Source organism: Sorex fumeus, unplaced genomic scaffold (assembly GCF_029834395.1).
Source record: "Sorex fumeus unplaced genomic scaffold, SorFum_2.1 ptg000082l, whole genome shotgun sequence".
NCBI lineage: Eukaryota > Metazoa > Chordata > Mammalia > Eulipotyphla > Soricidae > Sorex > Sorex fumeus.
The window spans coordinates 4,402,410-4,415,075 of record NW_026606139.1 but is presented as its reverse complement, the minus strand read 5'-3'; the positions used below and the strand labels follow the sequence as shown (position 1 = coordinate 4,415,075).

Sequence of the window (12,666 nt, the reverse complement as noted above, 5' to 3'; positions counted from 1 at the left end):
ATCTAACCATCCATCCATCTACCAATCTATCCATTCACTCACCCATCCACCCACTGATCCATCCATCCACCCACTCACCCATCCATCCATCCATCCATCCATCCACCTATCCATCCATCTACCCACCCACCCATCCATATACTGACCCATCTATCCATTCCCCCATCCATCCATCCATCCATCTATCCATCCATTCACTCACCCATCTATCCATGTAACCCTCCATCCATCTACCCACCCATCCATCCATCCATCATCCATCCATCATCCATCCATTCACCGTCCACTCATCCATTCATTGATCCATCTACCCATTTATTCATCCACCAGCCTATTAATATCCACCCATCCACTCACCTCTCCGTTCATCCACCCATCCACCCATCATCCATCTGTCCCTTCTACACGCGTACAATAACCTCCCCATCTGCACACGTCACCTCATCCATTCACTCAACCATCCGTGCATCCAGCCATGTGCCCACCTGTCTCTACGTGTCCGTTCGTCTCTGCAGCTCTCCATCCATCTGTCCATCCATCCATCCATCCATCCATCCATCCATCCACCACCCGCTTAGACGTTCATTCCCCTAATCGCGCACCCACCTGTCTCTCTGTCCCATTACCCCTCAGACACCCACTGTTAGATTGTTCAAGGTCAAGTCAGATTCCGAAAGGCCAGTGCAGTTCCTCCTCGCGTCTGCCCTTGAGCGCCTGGCTGTGGGTCTGACTTACGCGCTGCTTCGTCCCCAGTGACCCCGTGGCCGGCAGGCTCTGTCCCGCTCCGGGTCACTCTGTGCCTGCGTCTGGACCCACTTTGCCCTTCAGTGGGTCTGTCCTCTCTCCTGGCCAGAGAAGACCTGTGGTCACTCTGTAAGGACTGACTGCGGGCAGGGGAGTGGCCCTGAGCCACACGCCGGGCCCAAGTGTATGGAGCTGTCGGGAGTCACTGTGTCTGCCCCTACGACACAGGCCGACTTTGCCATCGAGGCGCTGGCCAAGGCCACGTACGAGCGCCTCTTCCGCTGGATCCTTGGCCGTGTCAACAAAGCGCTGGACAAGACCCACCGGCAAGGGGCTTCGTTCCTGGGCATCCTGGACATCGCCGGCTTCGAGATCTTCGAGGTACGACTGAGCAGGATCCCGGCCGGCGGAAGTCTTGGTTCTCTGGGGTCTGCCTTATGCTTGGAGAAAATGTTCCTGGGGAGAAAGGGAGGTGCTGGTCAGCTCTGTCCAGGCAGGACAGCTGGTGAAGGGGAGGGTATGTGAAGCCGAGGGGGCTGGAAGCAGCAGGTCATGCCTGGACGCCTGCTGCCTCCTTGCCTTCCTGCACCCCAGCTCTCTCTCTGGGGGTGGGGGTCTTGCCTCATGGTGCCAAGAAGGCTGCCCTAGCTCTCGACAGCATCCCCACCGCTAGCGATCGCACCGACCAAAATGGGGACTTGAATCTCCTTTGACTCCTCTTCCCCCCTCCCCAGAAGCCCCACAGCCACTTCTGTGCTCAAGACAGCGGTCAGGGTCTACATAGGAAGTTAACTAGAGGTTCCGTGGGGCTGGAGCGATAGCACAGCGAGAAGGGCATGTGCCCTGCACGTGGCCGACCCAGGTTCCATCCCCGGCATCCCCTAGGGTCCCCCCAGCATCACCAGGAGTCATTCCTAAGTGCAGAGCCAGGAGGAGCCCCTGAGCATCGCCGGGTGGGACCCAAAAAAGCAAAATAAATAAATAAATAAACAAACAGAGGCGCCTCCCACCCCACCCACCCCCGTTCTCCCGCAAGGGGCCTGAAGGTGGGCACATGTTCCAGAACACACGTCCTGGGCAGCCACTGCCTCTCCAGGCCTCCGTCCACACCTGGCACGCCCTGGCGGAGAGGGTAGCGTTTGTGAGGGCTCGTCGTCCCCCAAGATCCCTGGCGGGTCTCCATCAACACCCCCCGGCCTGTGGGGCCCCGGAGGGAGGCGCGGCGCGGCCAGCCCCGCGGAGCCCCCGAGAGCCCCTGGCCGGCTGACCGTGCCCCCGCCCCGTCCAGGTGAACTCCTTCGAGCAGCTCTGCATCAACTACACCAACGAGAAGCTGCAGCAGCTCTTCAACCACACCATGTTCATCCTGGAGCAGGAGGAGTACCAGCGCGAGGGCATCGAGTGGAACTTCATCGACTTCGGCCTCGACCTGCAGCCCTGCATTGAGCTCATCGAGCGGCCGGTGCGGCCCCTGCGCCCCGCCCGGGCCTCCTGCCTCTCTGCCTCCTGTCTCCGCCCCCTCCCGCCTCCCTCCTCTCCTCGCCTCCTTCCTCCCGTCCTGCCTCCCTTCTTTTCCTTCCTCCCCTCCTCCCTCCTGTCCTGCCTCCCTCCTCCTCCTTGATTTCTTTCTTCTGGTCCTTCCTTCTTTCTCTCCTTCCTTCATTCCCTCCTTCCCGCCTTTCCTTTTCCCCTCCCTCTGACCCTCCCTTCCTCCTTTCCTTCGTTCCTTCTTTCCTCCCTCCCTCCCTTCCTTCCTTCCTTCCTTCCTTCCTTGCTTCCATCCTTCCTTCCTTCCTTCCTTCCTTCCTTCCTTCCTTCCTTCCCAACACCTCCGCCCACTCACCCCCTCCCTCCTTTCCTTTCTCCCTCCCTCTGCCTCCCCCTTCCCGCTCCCCTTCCCTCGGCCCCTCTCCTTCCCCGGTCCGTGGAGGCTAGGTGTCTCCGTCTGTCACCTAGTGTGACAGCCCCCAGGCGGGCTGAGGCCACTGTCCATTGCATCCCAGCCCCTCGGGAGGGGGGCCCAGAGCACAGCCACCGGCCGCGATGGGTCAGCACCTCCTGTGCGTGTGGGCCTGGGAGTCTGGGAAACAGCAGGTGCAAATTTAGCGGCGCTGAGTTCGCCTGCGACGAGGCTGTGTCTGCTAAGGCCAACTCCAGGGCTGAGTTTCTCTCCAAAGCCAAGGACCCCGTTGCCTGCGTGAAACGGCCGTGGTGCTGCCTGCTGTCCACTAGGGGCAGCAGCGAGCCCGTGTTCCCTTAGCCCAGCCCTTGCCTGCCTAAGCGGGTGATTCCAGGGGACACGCGGGAATCACCGAGCATCCTTGGCCAGAGGCAGATGCGGTGCTAGAAAAGGGCAGCCGCCGACGGAGGCCACAGTGGACCCTCCCGCGACCCCCCCTCCTGTGTCCCCAGAACAATCCCCCCGGCGTGCTGGCCCTGCTGGACGAGGAGTGCTGGTTCCCCAAGGCCACGGACAAGTCCTTCGTGGAGAAGCTGTGCTCCGAGCAGGGCAACCACCCCAAGTTCCAGAAGCCCAAGCAGCTCAAGGACAAGACCGAGTTCTCCATCATCCACTATGCCGGGAAGGTACCGCCCGCTCCCTGGGGCTTCGCTCTGTGCGGGGGACCCTGGCAGGCGTGGCAGAGCCCACGGGCCCGTGCTCGGCTCAGTCTGGCCGTGGGGGCAGTTCCCTCGGTGTGGCTCTTAATTTTTTTTCTTTCTGGGTCACACCCAGCGATGCACAGGCTTATGCACTCAGCAGTTACTCCTGGCGGTGCTCAGGGGACCCTATGGGATGCTGGGAATCGAACCCGGGTTGGCCGCGTGCTAGGCAGACGCCCTCCCCGCTGTGCTATCGCTCCAGCCCTGGAAAACCAGGATTCTTGGGTTGAAAGTCAGACCCTCTCTGGGCGAGGGGCAGCCGGGGAATGTGGGGTTCCCTGCCGCAGAGCCCTGCCCCTCGCTGAAGCCACGGGCTGCTGCCAGGCTCTGAAGGGGGCCAGGGGAGAGAGCCAGGACAGGCTCCCGCCGGCCGGGAGGGCAAGAGCCGAAGGTTCAGGGGTCCTTGGCAGGTGGACTACAACGCCAGCGCCTGGCTGACCAAGAACATGGACCCGCTGAACGACAACGTCACCTCCCTCCTCAACGCGTCCTCGGACAAGTTTGTGGCCGACCTGTGGAAGGATGGTGAGACCCGGGGATGCGGGGCTCAGGGGCACCCGAGGCCAGCCCCCCGTCCCCACAGTGCTCCCGAGAGAGGCTGGCCCGGGGCAGCAGGCGCTCAGGGTCCATGTCAGCGGGGACTGGCCCACCAAGAGTGACCCCAAAGCCCGCGCTTGACCCCTGGGAGGAGGTCCCACGCCCGGTTGGGCTGTGATGGTGGCTCAAGTGTCCGAGGCCCAGTGACCGGGGTGGGGGGGGGCAGGGGCAGCCCCGCGACCCCCCTCCCCGTGCCCGGCTCACTTTCCCGGTGCCGAGAGCGCGGGCCTGGCTGGCCGGGGGCCGAGCTGACCCGGCTCCGACGTGCCCTCAGTGGACCGCATCGTGGGCCTGGACCAGATGGCCAAGATGACCGAGAGCTCCCTGCCCAGCGCCTCCAAGACCAAGAAGGGCATGTTCCGCACCGTGGGGCAGCTGTACAAGGAGCAGCTGGGCAAGCTGATGACCACTCTGCGCAACACCACGCCCAACTTCGTGCGCTGCATCATCCCCAACCACGAGAAGCGGGTGAGGCGCGAGCGGGGCCTGCAAGGGAGGCTGCGGGCGCGGGAGGGCACGCGCTGTGGAGGCTGGTGGGGGTGGGGGGGTGAGTGAGGGTGTGTGAGAAAAGAGTGTGGGGGTGTATGTATTGAGAGAATGCAGGGGTGTGTGTGAGAGTGTGTGTGAGGGGGTGTGAGGGGTTGTGTGAGGGTGTGTGTGAGAAAAGAGTGTGGGGGTGTATGTATTGAGAGAATGCAGGGGCGTGTGTGAGTGTGTGTGTGAGGGTGTGTGAGGGTGTGTGAGGGGGTGAGTGAGGGTGTGTGAGAGAAAGAGTGTGGGGGTGTATGTATTGAGAGAATGCAGGGGTGTGTGTGAGAGTGTGTGTGAGGGGGTGTGAGGGGGTGTGTGAGGGTGTGTGAGGGGTTGTGTGAGGGTGTGTGTGAGAAAAGAGTGTGTGGGTGTATGTATTGAGAGAATGCAGGGGTGTGTGTGAGTGTGTGTGTGAGGGGGTGTGAGGGTGTGTGAGGGTGTGTGTGAGGGTGTGTGAGGGTGTATGGGGGTGTGAGGGTGTGTGAGGGTGTGTGTGAGGGTGTGTGAGGGTGTGTGTGAGGGTTTGTGAGGGTGTGTGAGGGTGTGTGAGGGGGTGAGAGTGTGTGAGGGTGTGTGTGAGGGTGTGAGGGTGTATGAGGGGCTATGAGGGTGTGTGTGAGGGTGTGTGAGGGTGTGTGAGGGGTTGTGTGAGGGTGTGTGTGAGGGTGTGTGAGGGGGTGTGTGAGGGTGTGTGTGAGGGTGTGTGAGGGTGTGTGAGGGGGTGAGTGAGGGTGTGTGAGAGAAAGAGTGTGGGGGTGTATGTATTGAGAGAATGCAGGGGTGTGTGTGAGTGTGTGTGTGAGGGGGTGTAAGGGTGTGTGAGGGTGTGTGTGAGGGTGTGTGAGGGTGTGTGAGGGGGTGTGTGAGGGTGTGTGTGAGGGTGTGTGGGTTTGTGGGAGGTCAGGCTCGGTGGTGGGCAGGGAGGGGCCGTGGCCTTCTGAATGGGGCGACCTTGGCCGTCCCTCTGGAGGGGTCATCAGAGTAGAGCCATGCCTTGGTCCGATTTTCGTTCCAGAAAGCAGAGAGGGGGGCCGGTGGGAAGGCTGCAGGGAAGAGAGTGTGGAGAGGGCAGGGTGCGGGCACTGGACGGCTGGTGCGGGACAGGAGGACGCCCCGTCCCACACGCTCACCCCCTCACACACGCACAACCTCACATACCCTCTCCTCTCTCCCCCTCTCACACGCACACTCTCCCTGGCCCTGAGCCACCGAGCAGGGGAGAGTGGCCTTGGGGCGCGTGGGTCCCCGCCCGGCCGCCCGCCGAGTCCTGCCCTCTCCCGCAGTCGGGCAAGCTGGACGCCTTCCTGGTCCTGGAGCAGCTGCGGTGCAACGGCGTCCTGGAGGGCATCCGCATCTGCCGCCAGGGCTTCCCCAACCGCATCGTCTTCCAGGAGTTCCGCCAGCGGTGAGCGCGGGTGAGCCCGGGGGGACAGCGCCCACCGCACGGGCAGGGCACCCAGGGCTGACCCCCACCCTGCTCTGTCTCCAGCTACGAGATTCTGGCGGCCAACGCCATCCCCAAGGGCTTCATGGACGGGAAGCAGGCCTGCATCCTCATGGTGAGCTGCGAGCCCCTGCCCTGGCCCCGTTGCTGCGGATGGGACCATCCTGAAACCTGTAGGTCTCACACACACACACACACACACACACACACACACACACACACACACATACTCACACACACGCATCCTCACAGTGAGCCTGAAGTCAGGCCCCCTGCCCCCTGCCTCGGGTGGGACCACTCTTAAACCTTCATGTTACACACACACACACACACACACACACACACACACACTCATACACGCACGCACACACACATATACACACATACATGCACTCACACACATGCACACACAGACACACACACGCGTGCACACACTCACACACATGCACACATACATGAACACACGTGCACGCGCGCACACACACACACACACACACACACACACACACACCCCTGCTCCTTGCACAGCAGGCAGCGGTGACTCTTGTCCTCCCTCCCGCTCCAGATCAAAGCCCTTGAACTCGACCCCAACTTGTACCGCATCGGGCAGAGCAAAATCTTCTTCCGCACGGGGGTCCTGGCCCACCTGGAGGAGGAGCGTGACCTGAAGATCACCGACGTGATCATGGCCTTCCAGGCCATGTGCCGCGGCTACCTGGCCAGGAAGTAAGGGCGGCGGACTTGGGGCGGGTGGGGCTGATGCCCACACGGGGCCGGGAGCCTCCGGCCTTCTTTCCTGCGGTCCCTGTGCCGCCCGGCAGGGGCCTGCCCTGACCAGCAGGGCAGAAGAGGGGCTGGCGGCACAGTCGGGAGGTGGGTTAGCTCCCGGGGCAGAGCGGGAAGGTGCTGGGTGCTAGCTTCTCCTGCCCCTTCTTTGCTGAGCACCCTGGGTACGTTTCTCTGCCCCTCGGAGCCAGCCTCAAGTGTCAGTGGCGGGAGGCGCATTCGGCTCCTGTCTCGGGGTTCGCGCTGCCTGAGAGGCGAGGGCCGCAGGCCTGGTGTCCCCAGGCAGGTCTCTGGCGGACGCTCTGTTCCCTTCCCTCAGGATTCTAAGCCTGGCTCTGGGAAGGCGCGTGCCTTGGCTGGTGGATCCTGGGACCTGGCTGGGGCCTGGGGTTCCTGCATGAAAGTTGCCCCCAAATTGCTTGCCAAGCCGGGCGGGGGGGTGGCGCAGCGGGGAGGGCACGTCATCCAGGTCGGCCTGGGACTGCCTGGGGCCGCTCATTTTTTAATTCCTGGATCTGTATCTATATATCAGTTCCTGGGTTTTACAGCCATCACACGCACCTTGCCTGTCGGTTGGGTGTGAGACCCCCCACACAGAGGGCTGACCCCCGGGAACCAGGGCACCCTTCGATATGGTTACCTGCAGGAGGCAGGGAGGCCTGAGGCCCCGCCCCTGCGGATACCCAAGGATGATCCTAGTAGGAGTTTTATGGGAGGGGTTGCCCCCCGGGCCAGCCGGAACTCTGTGTCCAGGGTGCCTGTACCGTGAGGGCCAGGCCAGGCTCTTGCCTACAGAGCCCGAAGCCCGTTAACCGCGCCCGCTGCCCGTTGGACCGCAGAGGGCCGGGAGAGACGCAGGCGCTCCTGACCCAGGCTCAGACCTAGCTTACAACCGCTTCTCTGTGTCACGCCCTGGCCTCTGCCTGCTGGGGGCCGAGGGTCCCAGAGTCGTGATGCAGCCAGGCCGAGGGAAAGGGGGGCGCTCCCGGGCCCTGTAGCTGGCCAGGCCCAAGCCCCTAATCAGAGTGATGGGGGAGCGGGCGTCCGGCTGGAGGGCACTGGGCTACAGCCAAGGGAAGGACGGTGTCAGACACTGGGCTTTTTGGAAGGGGGCTCAGCCCGCCACATGCGGGGCCCTGAGGATTGGGGTCCCGTGGGCCGGGTTTCCTGGGTGTGGCTCTCCCTGGATCCGTGGGAAGGCTCTGGGCTCCGGGGGTTCTAAGCGTCTGTCTGAGCCGCCTGGGGGTGGACGCTCAGGACTCCTTGGACGAAGGGAGGACGGACAGACAGAGGCAGACGTCAGGGTGCCCTCGGGCCAGCCCCCGCCCCTACAGATCTTCCCACCACGGCCCCCTCCCTCCCTGCCAGGGCCTTCACCAAGCGGCAGCAGCAGCTGACGGCCATGAAGGTGATCCAGAGGAACTGCGCTGCCTACCTCAAGCTGCGCAACTGGCAGTGGTGGCGGCTCTTCACCAAGGTGAGTGCTCCCTCTCCTCTTGGGGGGAGTGCTCCCCTCGGTCGAATGGTGCGCTCCCTCTTTCCGAGGTGAGTGCTCCTTCACTGAGGTGATTGCTCCCAGGTGATTGCTCCTGCACGCCCCTCCCCCCCACACACACACACAAGCTGGACTCTACATGTCCCCAGCCTAGAACTGGGGCGTGGCTGTGGCCACAGGGCTGGAGGCTGTAGGGCAACCCTTTCCCTGGACAAGTCTGTGCCCTGAGGGGGCTTCCCGCCCTCCCTCCCTCCCTCCCTCCTGGGCCATCGAGTTCCAGCTGCGACTTCCACGTGCTCTGGGCCCAGAGCATCTCTGGGACCACCAGGCTCCCTTGCCCAGCTGTCCCCGCACCCCCACGGCCGGTCCCTCCTTCCATGTCTGGTGTGTGGAGTTTTGGTGGGGCCGGGGGAAGAGTGACTCCCAGTCAGTAGTCAGGGGGCCCAGGGGCCCCTCCTGGAGATCGTTGGCTGACCTGATGTGTCGGAACTCAGACCCAGAAGAGCGTTGCCGAGGGCCTCCGGAGCTAGACCCGGCGGTGCTCGACAGGCCACGAGGTGCTGGGGATGGCGCCCGGGGCCTGGGCAAACAGAGGTGTGCCAGCCCTCAGCCCCTCGCCTGGCCTGGACAGGAGCACTGTATTGAGGGGCCCATGCGTTCATTTTCCTCCGGGTCTGGCGGTTTTCCCTGAGCCTCTGACAGCCCTGGGAAGTCTGGTCTGGAGAGCACTGTTTGAAGGAGCCTGTCTGAGACGGGCACTGGAAATCTGGGCGTGCACTGCCCGGCCTGCAGCCTCCTTCCTTCATCTTGACTCCGTTCCCGGGTGGAGTGTTCGCCAGCTGTTTAAAACAGGGACTCCGAGCGCTACAGCCAGTCTTACCTGAATGATACGTCTTAACTGGGAAACTAATGGCCGGACGCTCGCTCCAAGCTCCCCTGGGAATCAGCCCTGAGCAGGACAGGGCGAGGCTGCGAAGCCCAAGAGGGTTGAAAAGGACAAATCAGGCTGCAAGGAGCCGAGCACTGGGGGGTGGGGTGGGGGGCGATCACGGTCTTAGTTGCCAGCGCCGGAAGCCACAGTGGGGTGAGGGGCGGGGGACGCGGCTCAGAGAGAGCCCGGCCATGCCCGGCTGCGGGGAGCAGCCTTGGGAGGGGCCCCCACGCCCCCATCACAGCCGGGGGCGTGCCCAGGAGCCTGTCCCACATGCTTCCAACCAGAGGCTTCGAAGAAGGGCCAGAGCCGTGATGCAGTGGGCAGAGCATCGGCCTTGCACACGGCCGACCCAGGTGCCATCCCGGCATCAACCTATCCCGTCCCCTGAGCATTGCCAGGAGGGATTCCTGAGCACAGAGCCAGGAGTCAGCCCTGAGCAGCACAGGGTTATCAGGAAATGCTAAGGCCCGCACTAGGGACCAGGATGGAGATCCTGCCTACAAGGGGTTATCAGCCTTTTCCCCGTGAGGGAACTGCATCGGTTTCGCGGTAACTGTCTGCGGGACTGATGTGGGGGTGGGTGAGAAGCAAGGAGGCACAGGTCCTTCGTTCACTGTCCCCCTTTTCCAATTTCTCTCATTAGGGCTTCCCAGCCTTGGCACGAGTCTATTTCAGAGGCGCAGTTCTGTGATTTGTGCGGATGTTCAGGAATGTTCAGGAAGGGCTGGAGAGATAGCACAGCGGGGAGGGCATTTGCCTTGCACGCAACCAACCTGGGTTCGATCCCCGGCATCCCACAGGGTCCCCCGAGCACCGCCAGGAGTGATTCCTGAGTGCAGAGCCAGGAGGAACCCCTGGGCATTGCCGGGTGTGACACAGGAACGAAAGGAAGGAAGAAAGGAAGGAGGGAGGGAGGGAAAGAAGGAAGGAAGGGAGGGAGGGAGGAAGGAACAAAGGAAGGAAGCAAAGGAAAGAAGGAAGGAAAGGAAGGAAGGAAGGAAGGAAGGAAGGAAGGAAGGAAGGAAGGAAATAGAACATCCAGGAGCCGCAGTGGAAGCCAGCGGTACCTTTCACCCTGGTACCCTGCTGAAACCGGCTGACACTAGCTCTCACCTCCTTGGGGTGCAGATGGGGCCGGATTCTAAAACCCGAAAAGCACAGATTCATCGTGAGAGCATGTCTGGCCCGCGCGTGACGTGCGTGTCCACACTGTGCTCGCAGGTCAAGCCCTTGCTCCAGGTGACGCGGCAGGAGGAGGAGATGCAGGCCAAGGAGGACGAGCTGCAGAAGATCAAGGAGCGGCAGCAGAAGGCAGAGACGGAGCTCAAGGAGCTGGAGCAGAAGCACACGCAGGTACCCGCCCGGCCGGGACGGCAGAGGGAGGCGTGGCGGGGGAGAGGGGGACGTCCCCTGACCCCCTGCCGCCCACCCCCACCTGCAGCTGTCCGAGGAGAAGAACCAGCTGCAGGAGCAGCTCCAGGCGGAGACGGAGCTGTACGCCGAGGCCGAGGAGATGCGCGTCCGGCTGGCGGCCAAGAAGCAGGAACTGGAGGAGATCCTGCACGAGATGGAGGCCCGCCTGGAGGAGGAGGAAGACAGAGGCCAGCAGCTGCAGGCAGAGAGGAAGAAGATGGCGCAGCAGATGCTGGTAGGCACCGCGGGGGCGCCGCCCCCTCCCTCGAGGCGTGGTCTTTGCCACAAGCCACTACTGGGCAGGGAGAGGCTTGGAGAGGAACAGTCCTCACAGTAGAGCTAGGATTAGAGCCTGTTCTGCCCCATTATTTTATGTGCTAACACTTCTCTCTTCTTAGCGTCCCTAACGGAAGGGGTCATTGTGCAGTATTCACACTCCAGACCCACCATTTTCACAAATCAGCTTCAGTCTTTTGCCAATCAAAGCGACTCTTTTGCAAACTAGTCACTCTTTGCAAATCAAATTCACCCATTTGCAAATCAAATTCACCCATTTGTAAATCAAATTCACCCATTTGTAAATCAAATTCACCCATTTGTGAATCAAATCTTCCTCGAACCCATTTACAAATCAGATTCACCCTCTTGCCAAAACAAATTCACCCTGTGGAGTCAAATTCACTCTTGAAAATTGGATTCTTCTTGAGGGACAAGTGAGTGAAATAATATAATAATGTTTTGGTGTTTTGTTGTTGTTCTTGTTGTTTTTGGTGATTTTTATTCCTGGGCTCGGGCAATCTGGAATTATTAGCACTTGATAGGCGGATTTTTTTGTGGGAAAATTTGATCTTCAGGACTGAATGTTATTGACCAGTTGGCAAAAGGGTGAATTTGGAGTGCAAATGGGTGGACTTGGACAGCAAAACCTGCGCTAGGTAGCTGATGTCTTGGGCCTAAACAGCCCCAAAGGTGGCAGCTTGAGACCACAAACATGTCCCACGCGGCCAGGGCTCTGAGTGTCCAGGCGGGGCAGGTGTGGTGCCGCGTCTCTTAGGAGGCTGTGGGCAGCATGTGGGTGGGAGCCGCAGTCACCTGAAGGCTGCACGTGGCATCGCTCACCATGAGTGGCCGGGGCCATCTGACTGTCCCTGAGGTCCAGCCAAGTGAGGAGACCGAGACAGAGAGCGGGAACGCAGGAGGGCAGCCGGCCTTGGGCCGAAACAGACCCACGCTTCGCATCAAACCCCCTTGAGTTTGCCCGAAGCAGCAAACTCCCAGACGCGCCCCAGACGCGGCCCCCTGTGCCTGCCCCCCACGCTGTGAGAGAGAGAGAGTCCACTCTGAGCCGGTCACCAACGGCTTCTCCCGCCCCACGCAGGACCTGGAGGAGCAGCTGGAGGAGGAAGAAGCCGCGAGGCAGAAGCTGCAGCTGGAGAAGGTCACAGCGGAGGCCAAGATCAAGAAACTGGAGGATGAGATGCTGGTCATGGACGACCAGAACAACAAGCTGTCCAAAGTGAGTGGCCGGGCAGCGGCACGGAGAGGGGCTGGGCCAGGGTTCGGGGCTGGGGTGGAGGTGCTGGGCCGGGGGCCACACATCAGGCATGGGAAGCCACGCAAAGCGAAGACCCCCTTGCGGCCTGATTTGTACTTTTCAGCCCTTTTGTGCTCTGCAGCCACCCTGTGCTGCTCAGAGCTGACTCCTGGCTCTGTGCTCAGGAATCACTCCTGGCAATGCTCATGGGACTGCATAGGTCGACCACCCTCGGTCACGTTACCTGGACACAGAAGGGCCGTGGATCTGACGCTGGGTCCTGGCACAGCCGGGCTGCCACCGAGCCCATTGTAGAAACTCCATTTCCGGGGGGGGGGCTCCAGGTGGCGTGAAGGCAAACCCACGTCCACCTGGCAGCCCCCGGCCCAGCCCACCCGACCCTGGCACCCTTCCCATGCACGACTTCCTGTCAGGCATAAGCAGGGCGGCCTACTGTCCGAGTTTGTCTGGGTTCACGGGGTTCCGGGGGCCCCCACCCACATGCCCTGCCCCTGGAAACGTGACTG

At 61.8% G+C, this 12,666-nt stretch overlaps 1 protein-coding gene across 1 annotated transcript in view; it reads left to right on the top strand.

Moving 5' to 3' along the window:
* Positions 1–12,666, top strand: part of MYH11 (myosin heavy chain 11) — a 67,478-nt gene that overhangs the window by 35,433 nt on the left and 19,379 nt on the right. The window contains 12 exon segments of the mRNA XM_056130866.1: positions 973–1,125; positions 2,033–2,206; positions 3,157–3,330; positions 3,816–3,930; positions 4,277–4,470; positions 5,817–5,938; positions 6,023–6,092; positions 6,543–6,703; positions 8,132–8,240; positions 10,414–10,545; positions 10,634–10,840; positions 11,984–12,121. Coding sequence (XP_055986841.1) covers positions 973–1,125; positions 2,033–2,206; positions 3,157–3,330; positions 3,816–3,930; positions 4,277–4,470; positions 5,817–5,938; positions 6,023–6,092; positions 6,543–6,703; positions 8,132–8,240; positions 10,414–10,545; positions 10,634–10,840; positions 11,984–12,121 — 1,749 coding nt within the window.